Here is a 22377-nt window from a genome sequence, read left to right as displayed (position 1 = left end):
GGTCGTAAATGAAGTACATTCGGCGCCTGGCGGAATAAACTAGTTTTTACAGGTTTAGCATGATTTGCACTTTGTACAAACAGCAAACTTAAAATTTATTGGTAAATCTTAAAAGCTTTTTTTTATTTTTTCACACAAACTTTTTTATGTGTGATTCAGTGCGTACATTTATTAACGATTCCTCCCTATCAAATTCAAGTCCTTCGAAGAGTTCAGTTTGGATCCGTGCTTCTCAAACGGCGGAGCGCGCCCCACAAGAGGGCGTAGACAATTTTTTGAGGGGGCGTGAAGCTGATTAAAAATAAAAATACCGTATTTGTCAGATTCCAATTTACTTTGGATATCTACATTTCTTTAGTTTGAATATTTAAATTCTATCCACGTATTTTCAACATGTTTTTTTTAATAAATCATAATTTCGCTTTACCATGTTTTATTTGTAGTTTATTGTTAGCTAGCTATGTTTGACGTGGAGCGCGAGATAAATTCTAAAAAGGGGGCGCATCTTAAAAAGTTTGCGACCACTGGTTTAGATCTAGTAACATTTCAGCGCGCTTAGTGGCTGGAATCTTGAATGTTCACCGCTTTCTAATAGAGCCTGTTTTCTGCAGATATAAAGAGTACAGTTGTCAGTTAGTCTAACTTAGTTGGAGTAGTTGTACTCTATGTTCACGACGTAGGTAGTCCTGCGTAATCTGAATGTTCAAACGTATTCTCATGTCAGTCCGTTATCACTAAAATGTGCCAAGTGTCAGGAAACTCTTCTATTACACAAATCGGCACTTTTAAACGCCTGATTCTATTTTTGCAATTATTTTTTTTTTTCAGGCTTCTTTTCCGCTAAAACTCCGGGTAGCTCCGGATTGCAGTGCATGCCATTTGAATGCTACTTTATACCGGATATCACCTTTTCCGTCGCCAAGAATACCCGCTCCGACCATTACACCAGATCCATCAGAGAAGTCAACATTACTACCACCTTTGACCCCTACTTCCTCTCCTGTTTCCGAAGAGGTCATATTAAACAGCGCCACCATTGAAACAGAAGAAAATATGGCAACACAAGTGATGAAACCGCCTGCACCGCAGCGTTCAAATCTTCGTCCTTCATCTCGTGGTGTAGTTTTTTCTCCGAGACCGATTCTGACCACCGGGCCACGGAATATTATATCGTTACGTAATAATATTGTTTCGTCATCATTACACGGATCAAGATCATTTCATGGGCGTGTTACGTCACCTGCATCATCCGTGATGTCATCAGCAAATGGAAAACTAACATCAATCGAGATTGAAAACATCATAAGACAGGTTGGCGAAGTATTTAATACACTTTTCGATTTTTTACTTTGTTGCGTTGAATTCCGAAATAAAACTTTTGTATCTTTTAAACTAAAGCACGGGTGTCCGACAGCCGGCCCGCAGGTCACATCCCGGCTCGTCAGTCCATTAAGTGTGACCCTTCTCAACACTTGGATTTTTCAAAAATGGAATCTTAATCCGACAGTTTATGTTTAAGAATACGCTCACATGGGTAGAAATACATATTTTTTACTCTTGTCGTTGATTTAAATCTTGCACTATGACAATTTTTTTAATTAATTGTGTACATGGAAAATCTAATTTTTTGTGTGGCTCAGCAAGATGTCTGAAGTTAGTTATATGGCTGTTTCACTTTTCGCGTTAGTCGGTATTTGCTGATGCGTAATGCTCTTTTTTATCTACTTCCGGTAGATCCTGACACTCCGGCAGTTGCCAGTAACCAGGCCCGGAGATCAGTCGAACGTACTCCTGAGTGAGTGCGCGTGAATTGATTTGATCCAATTTAAAAAAATAAAAAAGTTCATCTACTGTAGAATTTAATTTTAGATACTTTTTTCGGACCTCTATGTAAAACAGAAGATTAGGTCCCTGGACGTAATTGAAATAAAACATGCCCTCGACTAGAGATGGTTTAAGTTATAATACAAACATGTAACTGATTTTACAATTTCATACTTGTTAGTGGTAATATATGTTATTTTACGAAACCTAAATTGTACTATTTTTCTTCACAGAAAGTCTGTGACAAGGCAGGAGTGATGAAGCGAGCGTTTCAAACTTACGATACGGAACGAACACTCACTGTCACACCGGGAGAATTTCGAAGAATTCTGGAACATCACTGCCTTCCTCTGACTACAGAACAATTCAATTCATTGCTTATCAAGGTAATGTACATAGTTATTGGACAGAAGATAGACCAATACGTCGTTTTGCTTCATCAGTGTTGTTGTATGAATTTTTTTTTCCAACTGCTGGACTAATCGTTTTCAAAGCTACAGTAATTGAAATATGAAAGTGTCTTTCAAAAAATTAAATTTTTTTTGATCCAGGTTTTTCCTATTTTGTTGTTATACACGAAATTGCGCTACAATGTGGTAATTTGACTTCTGTCTCCGCTTTTTCATGCGGCTTCATATTTCATATCATATTTCAAATTGCAAAATCTGTAATAAACTCATTCGAGATTAAATGGGCTTATAGAAAATGTAATCAGATGTATAGTTTAATTGCGTATATACCTATATCTTATATATACCTATCCCGGTGCTCCCGAAGTATGCGAACCAAGATGGCGGACATCGGAACGTAACATGGGTAACAGGTTAGGGTTAGGCCATAATTTTTTTCCAATTTTCCTTATTTTAGTCCTATTATCAGTTCGAAGACTAGCCAAGAGCCTCCCGTAGTATTTATACCTAAAATTATGGCCTAACCCTAACCTAGTACACATATTACATTCCGATGTCCGCCATCTTGGTTCGCATACTTCGGGAGCCCCCCTATCCCAGTCAAGTTCCCGGAATTTCAAATATATACAATGCGCCACAATTTTGGTATATATAAAAGTTCGAAAGCTAGTTCCATTTCATTCATTATATACCGCAATTTGCGACCCTGGTCCTATTTGGCAATATTGCATTTTACTAAACGGTATTTAAGAATAAAGCAATACACAAATAATCATCATAGTAACAACATATTTTTCAGGTCGGAACGAACCCAAACGGCACAATCAATTACACCAAATTTCTGGAACAATTTCTGGTATTTTCTCACCACTTTTCGCATTCTCGAGTGCCTGGATCACCTCACGGTAGAGCAGGTACAGCAGGAGCAAGCCTCGTTGTGCGGCCGAGTTCTGCGACAGGAGAAGTGGGGGTCCGATCCGCCCCAGCTTTGGGACCCAAACAACATACTGTCATCGGGACAGGGACGGCGGATGCAAAAGAGCAAAATCAGAATTTACATAGATTTGTTTTCACCAAACCCCCACAAGATATTGGTAAGTTGGTCTTATTGTTGCCAGATTTCTATGGTGTCGTTATTGGACTGCTAATTTGAGATATTCATACTTTGGAAGAATTGTAATTTATGCATGCAGGGTGCAAAATCATACCTAATTCTGATTTAACTTCTCGAATATTAAGTGTGTTCGAATTTCACGAACTTCGAATCTCTGACCAATCTGTGTATCGACTTTCTTTTCCACCGACTGAGTATCTTGGCATTCAGACTATCCTTGTAGTGTGAATGAAAGTAGCAACTAATTCCAACCAAAGCCGTTTTTATAACATAATAAATATTCAATATTAAAAAAGGTTTATAAAAAAAATTCAATTTTCAACTGCCATTAACGTAGTGTCATTTCCACTAGTTTGTTAACAAAACTTTCTATATGTTAATTACAAATTAAATAATTTTTTTCTAGGCATTGACACTTTGGAACGAAATCTTCAACAAAAAATCGCAGGAAATCTTCGAAATATCGTCAAAGGGTTCCAGTTATTCGATTATAACAGAGACGGTCTGATTCAACGGCACGAATTACGACGAGTGCTCGAAAATTATTGCTTCAGATTTACTGATGCTCAATTCGACAAGTACGATTCTTTTATTGAATGTATGTTTCTTATGAGCAGAGGTGGGCGGGTTTTTTGGACCAGAAGCCAAAATTGTACCCACCTAGACTGACGGGCCATGTATGTGTGACGTAAAAAGTTACATTTTTGCAACAATATTTACAGTGTTACAAAGGCAAAGGTTCAAAACAATAGGTCTCATAGGTCAAAATTAAAGTTAATCGCAATCTCATCAAATTCCTTGAGCTATTAGCTAAAACATCAAAATTTGGTTTTAGTTTAGTTGTGGCAGCATCGTATATATAAAAAAGACTACCTCGAGTCCCACGTCAAACCACAATTGCTGACCTGACTTTGACAACATGTGTGTCTCACATACTTTACTTCAGTGCGCGTATCTTGGGTTGAGAAAATTTTCTCAAAAAAATCTCCATGGATTTATATTTTGTCCTCAATATTGTTACCTTAGAAAGGTATTTTTGCCGGATATACATTATAGGGATCCAAATGAATGTTGGGGCCGTTAGGACTTTGATATGACGCCAAACGACAGTCACCAAATCTGCATTTAGAGATTCTAAAAAACATATACAGGGTGTTGAAAAAGTTACGCAAATTAAGGTAAAATATTTCGTCATGTCATCGTTAAAAAAATAAACTGTTATAAAGCGTCAGTCGTGAAATGTTTAAAAGGCATTTCACAGTAATTCAATACTGTTAAAAAGATGTCAGTCGTTAAATGTTTCAAGTAACATTTCATCTTAAGCTGTTAATTTTGCGTTACGTTTTTAACACCCTGTTTGGCAAGAGGAAGGATACATATTGAGCTAGTGAAATCCTAAGTTTGCATAACAATTAGAAGTTTAACATGTTGTCACACCATGTGCTTCAATTTTGTCGTCATAGGTTCTGGTCCAGATACGACTACCATCACGTTGGAACAATCAATTATCGAGAATTTTTACGAAGACTCGGCGTAAATGCTGCTGCAGCTGATAAACATCTTCAAGCAGTGGAAGACGATAACGGTAAATTGGCAATTATCCATTATTGTTTAAGCCTTGAAGACATATCTGTAAGTCATAAACGCCTATTTTCAATAAACTGATCAATATCCGCGAAAAATATTGTGATCATTTATTGAAAAATATCAACGGCAACGATGCCTAATTGAATTTATGTTGTCGACAAAGTTACAACTTTTTGAGGTTGACGTTGTGGCGCAAAAATACTGGCCTTCAGCAATTTTCACGCCGAGTTCATTATTATGTATGTGATCTAAAATATTCTAACACATATATAAGGTGTGAGTTTCAAGTCTAGCTAGGGATAAATATGTCCAACTTCACTTGACAAATTTAGAACTGCGAATATCCTGATGCACTATTTGTGTCTTTGGTTATCTTTATTTCACATTTTTCTTACTTTTTCCAGCACCATGGGATGCGAAGAAAAAGCGATTGGAGAGGGAGAAAGCTGTGACTGATCTTATATTGAAGAAAGATGAATCTCGGACGAAGCATAAAAGCAAGAAACTACGAGATATGTCATTCGTACAAGTGGAAAAAGAATTTCGTGTCAAGGTAAGGATTCCCGTATATAAAGAACTGTTATTGCATATCACCTATTCCCTATATATAGGGGAGGTTTTTCTTAGAAAAGTACGCAGACACATTGTTGTAGTAAATCCTCATATGTATGATACTCTAATTTCGAAAGCTCAATGTTCAGACGGATCTTGTTACCAATCCAAGTCAGCTATTGGAATGGCTGATTGACCTGATTAATGTTCAAAGTGCATCGGTTTTTGAAGCTTTATTGATGATATAGAATATAGATGACACACGAGCCATATACCCTTTGACAATGAGTTTTTGAGGAATTTAAAGGTACTCCCGAAGTATGCGCACCATGATGTCGCACAACTTGAACCCTAACCTGGTACTCAAACTGAGTTCAGGTTGTGCGCCATCTTGGTGCGCATACTTCGGGAGGTCCGATTTAAAAATACAAACCCACTTGGTATTACTAGCGGCGTTTAGCGCTTCGAACCACTAAGACAGTTGCACAGATAACGCGATGCAACACAGTCAAATAGTTTGGAATAGTGGTGAATATATGATTTCGATCGGCATTTGAATGGCCTCGTTTGTTTAGAACTATTGGGCTTCCATACACACAGTGGCTAGAAAGTAAGGATAAACATATAGCGCCAACGTCTTTTGAATCTCCTCCTCGTATAGCGGTTTACAAGGCGCCAAATAGACAGTAGGTTCAATTCAATTTTTTGGACACGTAGTGGACATAGCGATCGTTTCAATATTATGTTGTTGTTGTTCTTATTATTGTTGTTCTTAGTGTCCTTGTTCTTTGACACGTTTTTAAAAAGTCGCTTTTCTCTTCGAATACTGGACCAATTTGCTTTGAAATTTTCAGTGGTTGAAGATAAAATTTTTCCCCAGAAGGCTATTACTTTCATTCATTTTAAATATTTCTGTTAGTTCTGTGAGATTTGTTTTTGTTTGCTATGACGTCATTAAACGTTATGTGGACATCGGACGCCATTTTGTGTCCTACTGTACTGCTTCGCTTGGTGTGAATATATTTGTAGACTGTGATCTGACGGTACGGTAAACCGTACTGTACTGCGAACAGACGTGTCCATATATTTGGGCGTAGCTCTCTTGTTGTTCTTTGACACGTTTTGAAGAAATCGCTTTTCTCTTTAATTACTGGACCAGTTGCTTTGAAATTTTCAGTGGTTAAAGATAAAATTTTTCTCCAGAACGGTATTACTTTTTTTGTTGCTATGACGTGATCAAAATTATGTGGCTCTACGTGTTGAGCATAGCTCTCTTGTTAGATATGTATTGCTAATCAAGTACAACTTTATTTATTTACGTTATCAAAATTCTTTGACCCATTCCTCTTATTATTGGTATTTCTCTCTCAATAACCACTTGGTATAATTATACAAATTCACAATTTTCAGATGCGGCAAAATCACGATAACATCAAACGTGTGCTGATGGCCTTCGATTCGTCACAAGATGGTTTTATTTCTATCGATGAATTGAAAGCTGTGATTGATAATTTTGTTCTACCTGTATCTGAAGACGTATTCCAACAACTCATGCACAGGTATGTGTGCGCATGTATTATAGCAGGCACTGTGAAAGCTTTAGAAAAACTGAGTGCTAATTTTCAAACTCATTCATTACACTATCAATTAGGTGTCTCAGGGACTGACTACTTCTTCTTCTTTGTTCAGACGAACGAAATTATAAAAAAACTGTCTGGCAAGTAAAAAATACTTGACAGACTCGTTTAGTTAAATCGAACCCATTAAATTTTCAATTAAGCCGGTATGTCCCATGTTAAGGTATTGCGTTCCACGCGAGACTGACTTTTATATGAAAAAAAAATGAAAATTTGGGTAGTATCTTCACGTCACATTTTTGTTTTGCGGCATTTAAGCACTTACGGCGTGTGTTTCTTTAAAACCCCATTTATCTAATATTATAGCCAAGACAATCTCGCCCATAACCTTTCTTTTTTATTCAGGTTTGAAGTCCGTGGTACCGGGAAAGTGTCTTGGGAACAATTTCTACAAAAGTTTCAAGATCCGCAGTCATCTGGCAACGGACAAACGATTCCGATCGGCAATAACCACAAGGTAAAGTAAGAATTTTTCAGTAATTTGCTGCTTTTTTGGAAGAGATCGCGATCTTCTTTCATAAAAGTCGAAGTGGCAGTATGCCTCTTTTTATTGGTAGCAACATGCATCTGGAATAATAGTCTTCCAAGTGGAGTATTTCCAAAACCGACCCGGAATTAATCGACGACGTGGTTCATGACAGGACAATTATATTATTGTTTCTATCTTCGAAGGATTACGACGTCTTATCCTACAAATATGACATTAACATTGCTTATCAGAGTTTGTCGTTTTTTGGTTTTAAAAATCCGAATCCGAATTTCAAAATTAAAATCAAGCAATTTATTTTAGGTCAACCCAGTTCGTGAAGCGATGGAAGTTTCTTCAACTCCAGAGATTTTAGAAAAATTGAAGAAACATGTTTTGACCAACTACACGACACTCAAGCAGGCTTTTCTCAAGTTTGATGAAGTGAGTTCACTGCAAAGGATTTTTGCTCGTTTTTTTTAAAGATATAGGTCTGAGCAATAGTTTTTGTGTATTTTTCGCATGCTATTCTTTTCATCAATACGTATTTGTGGCATATTGTTTATCTTTGAATAGTTTTATACTATACTTTCTGTTTAGCTTATTTTCAGTTTAATCGCGAGCTTTAACCAATTAAGTCTGAGACAAAATGGAATCCTTTTGCGATTATGACTTTACACACAAATTTCCACTGAAAAGTGTGATATTATAAAACGATTGATGTAACCCCTGGCGACTACCTTAAAAGATCACAGGTCAAGGTTTATTCGTGTCATGATTGCGGTGTGCACGCGTGCTTCCAAATACAAATGCTAAAGTCCAAATGTCAAAGTCTTTTTCCAAATTTATTTTGCCTTATAATGAAGCTTCGTTGAGAAGCGACGTTTTTTTCCTAAAAATTTTGGCTATAAAGACGCTGATACAATCCGGATTTATATTGTTTTCGACGGAACTGGTTCTGAAAACGAATAGGCGCCTATTTTGTCAAGGGTTAAATAGCCTCGTCATTGGCGGCATTTATATTAATTGTACATTTTCTTCTGTTGAAACTTACTCTCAACCATACCAAACATTATATTGTTATCTCCTCAATAAATCAGTAGATTCAACCACTACAAACAGAAAATTGACACATTATATAATGGATATTGATTTATTGCTCTATTCGTATTTACCTTAGTGAATATGTGGCATTTATATTCAATTTACGTTGTTGGGTTATCATACGGCTATTGGGAAGTTTCAATATTTGATTACGGTAATTTTCCGCTTGGCTACGACACGAAATTTACGTATTCGCCAAGTTATGCTTTCATTATGGGCGCTCCATAAGTGTGTGTACCAATAGGTAACTAATTTTGTTCGCCTATTTTACGTTGTGTAAAGGGGATTGAAACCTATGTGCAGGGGGTTTATTCACTTGACTAACACAGACAGTACACGAACTCGTAATAGAACTAAAATAAGGAAATCGGAATATAATTATGGCCTAACCCTAACCTGGTACACATACCACGGTATTACCAGTTTATGTGATAATGGTCAACTGTATAAAAGAACGCCGCGTCAAACGTAAAACATTCTGCCTACTCCTAAAAACCTTAACATTTTTTTGGAATTCTATAAGTCCCATTGCAGTATATAGCTTAAAAAAAACGTTTTTATTAACTACGTGATTGGTTAGTATACTTTATTCATATTTGGTAACTGATTCTATTATATTTTTAGAAACGCAAAGGCGTCATCACGAGAAAAGATCTTCGTCGAATAGTCGAAAGTTTCACAATCAAACTGTCGGAAGAAAATGTCAAAGAATTGTTCATTCAACTTGATCCTCAACATACTGGATTTATCAACTACCACGAGTAAGATGTTGTTCTTGTATTTAGAACTCGGTAATAGAAATTGGGACAGATGGCTTTATCATAGGACAAAGCCGGGCCTATAGAATTTGTAAAACCTCATTTGTGTAAATTCCAGGTCAAATTGGCAAATTTTCAAGATTCAGCTTGTTTTTAGTTGAATTTAGATTCTTTGATGTCCTAATTAAATATAGGAAGAATTCTAAAAAGCCAAACGAATCGGCTACCAATCTACTAAAAGCTGCAGAGGACGTTGAAATCAAGTTCTACGATTCGCGAAGAGCGGTGTTAACTAACAAAGCTTATTGCGGACTATGCTGCATTTATCAATGAATCCACTTTTATACTGAAGATTCTACGCAATATAAATAATAACTAACTGGTAATCAGCTCATATATAGATGCATGCATTATAACAGTCTGAAGAACAGTTTTAACTGAAAACAAACTAAGAGCGATGGTTGGCGATCGCACCGCTAGATACAATGCCGGGCTAGTTCAGGGATGTAATATAATTGTGTGCGAAAAAAATCACTGAGCTTGTTTCTGCTTGTTGGGTTGCGCATGCACTGGCCTTTTAAGCATCCTGTCATCAAATCAATCAATCAAATCAAATGTAACAAGATAAAGTGGTCAACTATTTCCATAGCCTCACCGTACTGGTAAGAAGGGGCTAAATAAACATTCTTGGGGGCTCCCGAAGTATGCGAATCAAGATGGTGGACATTGGAATGTAATATGTGTACTAGGTTAGGGTTAGGCCATAATTTTAGGTATAAATACTACGGGAGGCTCTTGGCTAGTCTTCGAACTGATAATAGGACTAAAATAAGGAAAATTGGAAAAAAATTATCGCCTAACCCTAACCTGTTACCCATGTTACGTTCCGATGTCCGCCATCTTGGTTCGCATACTTCGGGAGCACCCATTCTTGAATGGAACTAATTTCAGTTCATCTTTGAAATGAATTTTGACGCCCAAATCCTAACACAGTATTATTTTTTTCAGCTTTCTTCATCTATTCGAACCCCAAGAGAAGGTTTCTGCTCACAAATGGTTGTTTTCCACCCACCGATTCAATCAAAATCAACCACCAGCTATCATGGCATGGAAGACGGTTGAGGATATCTTAACTGAAAAGATATCGGAAAACTGGAGACAGGTAGAAACACTAAACAGTCAAATCAGATTTTCTGATTTTTAAGTTGATATATTCACGGCTTTGAGACATAAATACTACACTTTCGTGTTATTGTCTGCAGTACCTGCCCCCAAAATTCACTGGCATATCAATAGCTTCAAACATTTATATGATGGATGTGACCACATATCCATCCCTAGCCATAACCTGCGGCAGGGTGATTGAAAAGTAACTCCCTATTTTAAAATAAATACAATTTATTCAAATGCTATATCATGTTTCATGTTTCTAAATTTATGTGTATATATTACTTAATATATGGCAATTTAATTTATGTTCTTGTTTTCCTTTCAGATTTGTTTAAATATTGTTCAATTTCAATCTTTTCAAATTTATTTTATTTCAAAACCCTACAAAAATGGCTGGACGTCTTACTCTACAGGAACGTGCCCAGATAGCCGCGCGTTATGAAGTTTGGGGATGCATTGTTCAAGTGCAAAGATGGTGGAGAACTATTAAGGGAAAACATGCCCAAATTGACCCGAAGACGATCAAGAATTGTCATAAAAAACTTATGACCACAGGATCTGTGGCTGATACTCAAAGAAGCGGTCGTCCTTCCAAATCCAGAGATCCTGAGGTAGTGCAAGTTGTTAAAGAAATGTTTACCCGTAGCCCACATAAGTCAATTCGTCAAGCAACAAGAGAAAGTGGGCTCTCCTTTCATTGTGTATACGTAATGTGCTAAAAAACGAGCTTAAATGGCGTGCTTGGAAGCCGCATTACTGTCAAGCACTCTCTGCAGAAGACTTTGACATTCGTATGGAGTTTGGTGAAATAATGTTGGCTTGGTTTAGAGATTGGCCCAACCTTTTTAAAAATATTCTATGGAGTGATGAAGCTGTATTCCACATAGGTGGATTTGTGAACTGTCATAACTGCCACTACTGGGCGGAAGAAGAACCTCGTGTTACCTGTGAAAAAATGCAAAATCGATCCAATGTAACGGTATGGTGTGGAATTACTTTTGATAGGATTGTGGGTCCCTTCATTCTTCGCGATACCATGAATGCCGAAAGGTACCTCGCTATGTTGAAAGATGAAATTTGGCCAATTATCAGTGCTTGGGAAAATATTGAAGATTTGATTTTCATGCAAGATGGAGCTCCTCCACACTTTGCTATTGTTGTTCGTGAATGGCTAAATGCTCAATTTCCTGGAAGATGGATGGGTCGTCGCGGTTCGCACGAATGGCCTGCCAGAAGTCCTGACTTAACACCCTGCGACTTTTTTCTCTGGGGTTGGCTGAAAGAGGAAGTCTACTCAACCAAACCAAGAAATTTGGAAGAACTTGAGGGGCGAATACGTGAAGTTATGACTTCCATCCCGCAAGAGTTTCTTGCGAAATCAGTTGATGCGATTCCTGGTCGACTTGAGAAGCTGGTGGCAAATAAAGGCGCCCATATTGAATTTTAAATAAAAGCCCATGCATTATACTTCCTTCTCATATTCATTAATTGTAGAAATTATATTTTAAAAATAAACTATAGTTTTTTTAAAATAGGGAGTTACTTTTCAATAAGCCCATGCATTATACTTCCTTCTCATATTCATTAATTGTAGAAATTATATTTTAAAAATAAACTATAGTTTTTTTAAAATAGGGAGTTACCTTTCAATCACCCTGTATATGGCATTCCGAAAGCCCTCTGTGAGTGTGACCAGTTAAATCTCGGCTGGGTCCATGAATAACATCCCCATTCCAAATTTACGCAAAGCGAAAACTAGGTTAGGGTTAGGCCATAATTTTATTCCGATATTCCTTATTTTATTTCTATTACGAGTTCGGGGACTGTCTGTACTCTGTGTTATTCAAGTGAATATACCCTCTGCCCAAAGGCTTCCGTTCCTCTACACAACTTGATGTAAAGTAGGTGAACAAAATTAGTTACCCCTATATTGGTACACATACTTCTGGAGCGCCGATTAGTTTTCAACCTCTGTTTGGTCAGCCGAAACGTCACAAAATAACTTTTATCTTGCTGGTATTACTTAGAACAAAGTTGAAGTTGGCTGATTGAAACATAGTATTAAACTCGTGATTGATTGCCAGGCTAGAGTAGCTACCATTCACGATTTTTTGTCGATTTTAATAAAGAATACGTTTTGATTTTTCTAGGTTGCGGATGAATACGTCGCACTTGATCACGAGGGAGATGGAACTATATCCAGATCACATTTACGTAGATTGATGGAAAGATACGCATTGCCAGTTTCTGATGAACATTTCGAAAAGTGGGTATCGGTTGAATGGTATATAATATATAAAAGAGGGTGCTTGGAGATTTAAATACGCGTTGTTGCCACACCGTGTTCTCAGTTCGATTTCCTTTCATTCACGACCTATTGTTCTATTATCAGACCATTTAATTAATCGGTACGCATGGATTTTGAGGAGGGAGAAACCGTACCCGTAACCGACCATACGTGGTCACGTGAACTACCTACGAGCTAGGACAACAAGGAGTCCAGCAATCTTCTTTACATGATTAATACCCAACGATTTGAATTTGAGATTCGACGCGGTGTCATCCGCGGCTCAATTTTTTCTTACTCAACAACACAATGCGCTAACCGTTCAATAGAAGAAAATAGAGTGTACTATGCAACTATAGAGTGTACTATGCAACTACTTATTTCAGGCTGTGGACCTGCTGTGACGAGACATCAAAAGGTCGAATAATGTTCGCACAGTTTCTCCGTAACCTTGGTATAGACGTCAGTCCTGGTGATCTAGACGGAACAAGCACTAGAATTTATAATGAAAGTAATGACAGAGAAGAATCGAGACTCAACGATCAAGCTGACAGGTAATTTATGAATGTTTAAAATCTTGATTATTGGACACGAAATGGACCTATCGATCGTTTGGTTGTTATGTTGTTGTTTTTCATTACAAATTTCTTCTTCTTATAGTTATGAAAAGTTTGTTTCTCTCTTTAATTACTGGACCGTTTGCTTCGAAATTTTCTATGATTGAAGATGGAATTATTTCTAGAAGACTATTACTTTTATTTATTTCAAATTTTTCTGTGATTCGTTTTTTGTGTGCTATGACTTTAAAATAGAGAAAGTTCCGACCCCACCCCTTGGGTACGCCCCTGGCCAGTACATCTAAGTTCTGCGTAACTCTTCCAAACTTTCGTTATAACCAGATGAACGTGGTAGTAAAGTGTTCGATTATTCAGAAAAATAAAATCTAATATTTATAATGATTCAATTAAAACAGCCAATATAATTAGCAAAGCAAACTAGAAAAACTAGCTGTCATGTTTTTTTTATACATTGACTACTTTGAAATTTGTTTTCCAGAATCGACGACATAGAAAGAGTTGGAAAACGTCACACGAATATATTCTCAGCGGGCGAAGTCATTAAAAAGTTACAGGACAGGATGTCTCAACATGACACTGACATCAGAAAATCTTTCCTTCGGTTCAATACATCTGGAAAAAAAAGAATCACAAAACGAGACTTCAGAAAAGTAATTACAATTTTATTTGAGGCTCTGCGAAATCATCTTGAACGAAAAATGCTCAAAAATGTCAAAATATTGGGTAAAATATCCATAGGACCCAGAAAATACCTTGAAAAATAGAAATAAAATCCCGCAAGTAGCATTTTCCATTTTCTAGTACGGAAATCTGTTTTTTTTTTACTTATATGAGATAAAAAAAATTTTAAACAACAATAACAAAACCCTTGACTTTGTGACTAAGAATAGTTTGCATGCCTACTAGAAGTTCCTACAGTGCCAGGATCCCAAAACGAGTCGTTAGAAAAGTGATTAGATTAGAAAAAATATTTTATTTTGAGCTCTGCGAAATGATTTCGAACGAAATATGTTCAAAAATGGCAGAAAATAACTTACAAAAAATAAAAATAATAGCCGCATTTTCGTCTTCTTGTATAAAAATTTTTTTGATTAACAAAACCCCCTCTGCAGAACAACAATTTTGCAAAACAATCAATATGTATTCTTTGTGTGAGAATTGTTGCTTACCCACTAGAAGTTCTTCTGGTGCCAGATGTGCCCATGTGTTTTGCATTCACATTTTGAGATCTGCAAAATGATCTCGATAGAAAAACGCAGACAGAAATATTTTGGGAAAAATTTGGGGTAAAATATCCATAAATCCCAGAAAATACCTCGAGAAACAATTATATCCTTCCAGCCGCATTTTACATCTTCTGGTGTAAATATTTTTTGTCACATATAAGTAATGAACCGATTTCCGTACTCAAAGATGCGGCTAGACGGCTTTTTTTTATTATTTTTCTACAGTTATTTTTGGGACGTGTGTATTTTTACCTCAAATTGAGCCATTAAAGCCGTTTCATAATAGTATCAAGTTGAGGTTTGCATATACCATAATCCCTTGTTTGAAATTAAAATAAATTACTTTTATAAATTAAAATTGTGCGTCCAAGCATAATTAGATATTAGTTGAGGTATTTAAAAAGTTACTTGTAAGGTATGAACATATTTTGAAGTTATTACTTTTTTGGCCGAAAAATATTTTTCAAGCACCATCTATCCACACTTCAAATTTTCATTTAATTCTACCACTTCAATAGCGGTTCCATTAGATCGGTGCTTCTCAACCTTTTATCTCTCGTGGCCCACTTCCGTTGCACAAAAAATTATGTGGTCATTTACTTTCTCATGCAAGGGAAAAACTACAAAAAAAAGCAAAAAATTCTTTATGCTGAATCAGACACTTTCATTTCCATAATTTTTACTAAAAATTATTATTCAGTAGCTTAGTACAGTATTATTGCTCATTGCTATTACAATCAAAGTTTAACTAATTTATCAATAACTCCTGTAAATTTTTGGAATTGTTTGTGGCCAGCCCGAAAATGTTTCTATGGCGCAGCAGTGGGCCATGGACCGGTGCATTAGATAATTAATATGACATTCAATTTATTTTTTAAGGTTCTGGAAGACATTGGTTTACGAATGCACGATGCACAGTTTGAAGAACTCACTAAATCTCTTGGATTCAATGGCCGTGGTCTCGAATACTCGGATTTCATTCATAATTTTGAGAACGCAAAAGGAAAAGGAATGGGACAGGTAATATAGCAGTAGTACCAGGCACTGCTATGGCGTAGAAATTGAGAATCATTTGCGTGATGTCAGATTTGACAAAAATACTAACTTATTAGCACACTTAAATGTTTGGCTATAGCTAGTTATAACAGTTTTAATTAGCCTGATCCTGATACAATGTGAAGTTACCTTTTTAAAATTAAAATTCAAATAAATTGTTTGTACTAGGGAAACTGATACTTAGCATAATGCTTATCTGGTGTGATGAAATAAGATGGTATATTTCCCGGGAAACAGCTTTGTCTTATTTATTCTAAGAAGCTTGTTTTTTTGTATTTATATTTAATTAGTTTTGGATGCCTCTTCAACTTTATACATATACATATATATTATTCATTTGGCGTCTATTCACTGCTCCGAGGAAGTTCGTCTGTATACCGACGAAATATATTATCGTTTTCATTTCCCCATATAGGCGTATTATTGGCTATTAACTATTATCTATTTTATTGTACTGGCATATGTAGTCTTTGGCTTGATTGAACTCGTGCTTTCGAGGGAAACCTTTGGTCTCTTTTCCAGCCAATTCTAATAAAAAAATATTTTTTCTTTATTTTGTAGGAACTCGAAAGAGCTAGCAATCACATTGTCAACCCAACAAACGTGAAATACATGAAAGCGTCTGAGTGTTATAATTTATTATTGGACAGGTTGAGACAAAATTACGGGGTAAGACGAATTTTATTGCTCTTAAGTTTAATTTATAGTTTATTAGTAAAGAGTTGTCACGGGAGTCGCTAGGTCGGTTTGAATTGTGTGCACGATTTCGAGAGAGTAAATTCAGCAATAAAAGTTTTGCAGTCAGTCTCGCTAATGACCAATTTCCGTAAATCACTTTTTGGCGGTTTTGCTTTTTTTGTTTAATAGTCATTAACTATTGCTGCGCACCGGTCTGTTAACTCAGATATTATCAGATGGATTCCGAAGCACATAAGTCAGTGGTCGCAAACTTCATCTGCTGCCGCAGTGAGACGTGTATGTGGCCTTTTTTTTTATATATTTTATCATACAATACATTGTTTTTATTTACTTATTAACAATGTGAAGGATGATGTTGTTTATGTGTCCTCGCCAAAGCGGCAACTTCGTTGCCCCGCCGTACGTCGTCCAATTGACGATCTGACAAGCGGGCGCAAAATTTAATCATAGTGTAATAACTTTTAGATAGAGCTGCTCTCAGCAATATGTGCTTTTGAACGTGCACACTTCACGTTTAACACTGTCGCACAGAGGATCAGTGGCACAGCCGGGGTCTCGGGGTAGAATTTCGTTTTTGCAATGACACGTTTAACATTGAAATACCCTTAACAATTGCGTTGCTGACCTGGTTTATCAAGCGGACTGGTTTTGAAACGCGCGAGAAAGAAAAATTATTTTTTAAAAGCACTTTGGAATATTCGGCCTTCGTGGCAAACTTGCCTCCGCTTCCCAGACATTTGTTAAATTTAAAAATCAAAATAAACTTAACTTATATTTACAACCAACGATCGGACGTCCAAGTAAACGACTGACGCTACTCGCTATAAAAGAAGCGACGGACGGCGGCATATGTTACCACATAAATCCATGTAGATGCATTACATTTAAGATCAATTTTTGTTTTAGAAACTAAAAGTCGTTCGAAGGCCGCAATAAATTCGTTCGCGGACCGCATTTGGCCCGCGGGCCGCAGTTTGCCGCTCCCTGACATAAGTGGAGCTAGCATATGACATGTGGAGGCTATTGTGACGTCACAGAGGCAGATACGATCGACGGAGCTTTTTTCGAGTTTTTGCCTCATAAATTCTAGCTGAGCGCTTATAAATTTAAATTTGCATTGTAGCATATATATACATAAACATATACTGTCTTATATTTTATTCCTAATATTTCCAAATTTCGCAAATTACAGAGTGTCCGAAGTGCCTTCTACAAAGTCGACGATGATCATGACGGTATATTGACAATGACTGAGTTCAGAAGGCTTTTGGACAGTTTTATGTTTATTATAACAGGTGTGCTAAAGATTAGGACTTCAAAATTGTTTGTTATATCAGACTGCTACATGTAAATATCATTAGGTTTAAACACATATTTTATTAAATCGGAAAGATCAGAAATTGTACGTGGCAGAAATTAAAATGAAATAATAGAATGCAGTGGTACCCTTTTATCACACATATTTGTCTTGTATTTTCGAATTCTTTCCCCCACTTTAGGTTGGAGATACTGACTTCATGGAATATGATTTAATAAAATTTAAGCACTTTCTGCTTTTAGTATTCTAACACTGCATTACATGGGCAATGTCTTCCTTGAAAAATTGAAAAGATTCACCATGTCGTTGCACAGTTAGAGAATCACTCAGTGTTTTACCTAACCTATATTAAGTCGGACCGGGACTATTGCCCCCTTTATGTGGCTTATTTACACATCTAGGAATTCGTTGTTATTCATTATCTTGAAATTTAGATGAAACATTTGCTGATCTGCTACGAATGCTAGGACTGAACAGACGATCCAGACTATCTTATCATGATTTCCTCGATAAGTTTGAGGTCGTAGATAAAGAAGAAGGTCATCCATGGCTGAATTCACAACACAGGTATAGAAATGAATATAAATATTTTGGCTATAAACTGATAACAGTAATTATGAATCTGACGTTTATATGCATTTGTCGGCGCTCCCGTAGTATTCGTAGTCTCTCACCTCACATACTATGTTCAGGCTGTGCGCCATCTTGGTGCGAACACTACGGGAGCACCCATTTGTCTACATTGTAACCGTAGGTTCACGGATAAACTATTCTCAAAAAAATATTTGTGGAGGTAGCTTATGGCTTATGTTCATTTAGAAAAAGGTTTGGATCTAGAATGTCTGAATAATCATCACTGAATCCTATTCAAACTAGTTGAGCATTACAATCGACCGTTTCAAATTATATTATTTGAGAAAATATAACAAAAATGGCCTGTCTGTTGGCGATTAGAATGTAGTAATTAGAATGTAGAATCTAGTAATTGTCCACCCCTGAACTAGTCCAAATATTTCAATTATTATCCAGATGGAACAAAACTCGAACGGCGACTGAATTAGCAGCCGAACAAGTTCACGAATATTTATGTACCAAGGCCGAACAAGCATGGTCCGATCTTGCAAAAGCGTTTCAGAACTTTGATGCAGATGGCAACGGGGTTATTAGGAAGAAGGAATTACGGTCGATATTGTACAGGTAAGTAAATGAAAGTTAGTAATAAGCTAAGATGTGCTGATGCAATATACATAACACCGTGTTTCCCCGGAAATAAGACTTAGCCTGAAAATAAGACCTAGCCTAAATTTTAAAAATGATTTTAATATAAACCTTCTCCTTGAAATAAAACCTAGTCGATAGCTCGATTTTTTTTTATTATTTATAAGTAAATGGATATCGGTTTTTATATTTTGTATATTTGAAAATCTCGCAATTCTCTACTTTGTAATTTTGTTTTTGATAAATAAAAATAAAATACATTCCACAAAAATAAGCCCTAGTGCGCCTTTCATTGGTTTACTTTGGTCAATCCAATTAAGAAATTAATACCATCATGACTGCCCAATCGATGATCCACTAAATATAAAACCTCATCAAAACCGCATTAGCAATCTGACCTCGTGTGACTAATTTCGGTTGAATAGAGACTGACTTTTTCTTATCACCTCATTTGTTTTACAATATTTATTATCCGAAACATATGCCATTTGAAGTTTCTTGTGGAGGATTCCGTGAAATTAAATCTCGGTATATCTAATTCAAACAATTTCAGGTTTATTCTCCCGATGTCTCATGCTGAATTTAACAAACTCTGGCAGAAATACGACCCGGACAACAAAGGTTTCATCAGTCATCAAGATTTCTTAGAAAAGCTTGGACATGTATTTGCTCCTGGAGATAACTCAGGTTAGGATATTCAAAATTTTTATTTCTTTATTTGTCTATTAGACATTTTTGTTTTAGATTATTCAAGAATCAAACCTTAGAGAGTCATAGTAAGATGTTTAGGCTTCAATATCATCACGTTTTAAGTGTGTTTGGATGCTTGATTTGATTCGCAATGAGTAGCTGAAAATGTTTTGTTATGTGGAGCCATGCGAACTGAAAGACTAAAATAACCAATTTTTCAGAAGAAATTTTCTCAGATGAAGAAATAAAATTTTATATGTAATAAATTGGAGTTCATATAAACATTAACAAAAAAATAAGTTGCAAATCGAAAAATGTTATTTATCTAATAAACTGTAAGAAATGTGGGATGCAGTATATCAGCGAAACGGGAAGGTCGTTAAAGTATCGAATCACAGAACATCTTAGAAGTATTACAAAATAGAGGTATGATTTAGTAGTTGGAGAACACTTCAACAAACTGGGACATTCAATAAATGACTTCTCAGTAACCGGAATGAAAAAACTATTTAGAGACCAGGGCTATCGCCAAACAGTAGAAGCATACTACATCAACAAATTCGGAACATTAGAACCCCAGAACTTTATTCACGGGTGAAATAGACTGTATACTCATCTAATAATTATTATTTAATATTAATTCTCATTTTAATGTCATATAAGATTTAAATTTATTATTCCCACTTTTTCTTTAGTTTAGATCATTACTCTCCCCTTGATTGGCGTTTTATTTTACTATTATTTTCAAATGTCCCCATTTAATTTTAATTATAATTCAAAACCCTTATTTATGTGCTTGTGATGTTTGTTTTTCCTACTCGAAATATGCTGGATGGTTCATTCATTCTCTTATTATTATTATATTTCAACGCTATTTAAGATTAAAATTCAGTAATAACTTTTATCTTATTTTAATTCAAAATTGGTCCTCACCAAACTAAGCATTAATTTACGTTTGCATGTTGGCTTGACTTCCTCATTTTTCTCTAAGTGTCCATAATCTTAATTTTAATTACATTTAGTTACCCATCATTTTCGTAAATGCAATAATTTTTTGAATCACATCTGAAATGAGCCATACTGATATTTGTGGTTGTGGTTACTTCTACGGCTAAATACAAATTAGACGTTTATGCATTGTTACGTTATACTTGATTTGAGATTTATATTCTTTTATCAAAATAATTTTTTGCCATTGTTGTAAACTGCTTGTCTGAGGAAGCCTGATTCTGGTCGGACGAAACGTTACAAAAATACATTTGTGTCAGTGCGCAGCTGGACTCTTTAATTGGATAGAATATACTCCGTGCGTTGGTATTCTGCTTCAATATTTTCTGAAGAATTTTGTATATTTATTCTGCGGATAATAATATTGCTATATATTGTTGCAATCAGCATTATATTGAAAAGGAAGTTTTTTGTTTTCGTTATATTTGGTCTATATTGATCAATTTATCTATTTTTTGCCCAAAAAGTGCGTTTTCCTTGGTTCGGACACTTTTACTTCATAAACTATATTTCATTGGTTATTCAGGTTTGCAGGGAACGAGTTACAAAATGGTTGAAGAAAATTATCACAATGTACTTGCTCACCATGAACACCAACAGGCTAAACACGAAGAGATCGCTCTCAATCAAATCCAGTATTCACGAAAACTTTCTGCTGAGACTGTAGAAAAGGAATTAAAGTAAGATGTGCTTTTCAAACCGTGGTGTGTCAGTCAGTAGTTTATTTTTCCCCAAAATGAAAATGCACTCACTATGAACAGAAATAAAAACAAAAAATAGTTGAAAATGACATTTCACGGTGTGGTGGATTTAGACAATCAATATTTTTAAGGTATGAAACGAATCTTTTCAAAAGACCGTGCTCTTTCTGCTTCACAATAGCCTTGCCATTTCCTTCCTTTTTATGAGCATGAACCGTTCACCAGAGATTTCTAATATGCAACACCGGCGACCCAAGACTAATAGTTGTTACATGTGAGGATGACTATGTGCCCTTATCGTCATCTGAATGATCCCTCGGTACGCTCTCGCTCCCAATCGTTTTTCATGGGATGTTTTCTCACCTTTACTCTGTAAGACCCATAATCAATCAGCTACTAAAACGCTGGGAGATGATATGCTTTCGAAGGGATGAGATATTTACCGGTTCCGCGCTACCATCATATTTATACTGAACCATATTATGTAGGGATGGGCACAGGGCTCGAATATTGGTTTTTTCACCAGCGACATACCCAGAATTATTACTATTCAGCAATTGAGCCCATTTGAGAGATTGTAACCGGTAATTAACACATGCTTCTGTAATAATCACCTATGTAAATAGCGATAAAATAGATCAAACGATAACCCGAATCCACGTTTTTTACCCCTAATTCAACATTTCGGATTTACTTCATCAATATTTATTATATTCTTCATGTTTTAATGTAGAATACTAATTACCTGAATTTGTTTTGCAGAGACCGGTTCCGTGAATATTACTCTAGTTTCGATAAAGCATTCAGACAAATGGATAAGAACAAGGATGGATACATAACACTGGCTGATCTGCAGAGAGTTCTCTTCCAACTCAATTATTTTCTCGACGAAGAGCAGGTTAGTTAAACAATATTTTTAAATATATTTAATATTTTTCTCTGATTTGTGGAAACGTATCATCCCATCCCAACGA

The 22377-nt window shown here is 36.0% G+C and overlaps 1 protein-coding gene across 1 annotated transcript in view; it reads left to right on the top strand.

The window, feature by feature from the left end:
• The window catches only part of LOC120336322 (EF-hand calcium-binding domain-containing protein 6-like), a 36572-nt gene that overhangs the window by 951 nt on the left and 13244 nt on the right, over positions 1-22377 (top strand). The window contains exons 2-23 of the mRNA XM_039403984.2: positions 829-1311; positions 2058-2210; positions 3034-3328; positions 3755-3926; positions 4812-4933; positions 5340-5488; positions 6898-7046; positions 7470-7581; positions 7915-8034; positions 9319-9455; positions 10461-10614; positions 12773-12888; positions 13296-13463; positions 13966-14137; positions 15593-15733; positions 16331-16438; positions 17661-17763; positions 18221-18353; positions 18816-18983; positions 19558-19691; positions 21229-21382; positions 22166-22301. Of these exons, the coding sequence (XP_039259918.2) occupies positions 829-1311; positions 2058-2210; positions 3034-3328; positions 3755-3926; positions 4812-4933; positions 5340-5488; positions 6898-7046; positions 7470-7581; positions 7915-8034; positions 9319-9455; positions 10461-10614; positions 12773-12888; positions 13296-13463; positions 13966-14137; positions 15593-15733; positions 16331-16438; positions 17661-17763; positions 18221-18353; positions 18816-18983; positions 19558-19691; positions 21229-21382; positions 22166-22301 (3579 nt within the window). The remainder of the gene's footprint in view (positions 1-828; positions 1312-2057; positions 2211-3033; positions 3329-3754; positions 3927-4811; positions 4934-5339; positions 5489-6897; positions 7047-7469; positions 7582-7914; positions 8035-9318; positions 9456-10460; positions 10615-12772; positions 12889-13295; positions 13464-13965; positions 14138-15592; positions 15734-16330; positions 16439-17660; positions 17764-18220; positions 18354-18815; positions 18984-19557; positions 19692-21228; positions 21383-22165; positions 22302-22377) is intronic.

This window comes from Styela clava, chromosome 2 (genome assembly GCF_964204865.1).
Source record: "Styela clava chromosome 2, kaStyClav1.hap1.2, whole genome shotgun sequence".
Lineage (NCBI taxonomy): Eukaryota > Metazoa > Chordata > Ascidiacea > Stolidobranchia > Styelidae > Styela > Styela clava.
This window is presented reverse-complemented; position numbering and strand designations above follow the sequence as displayed.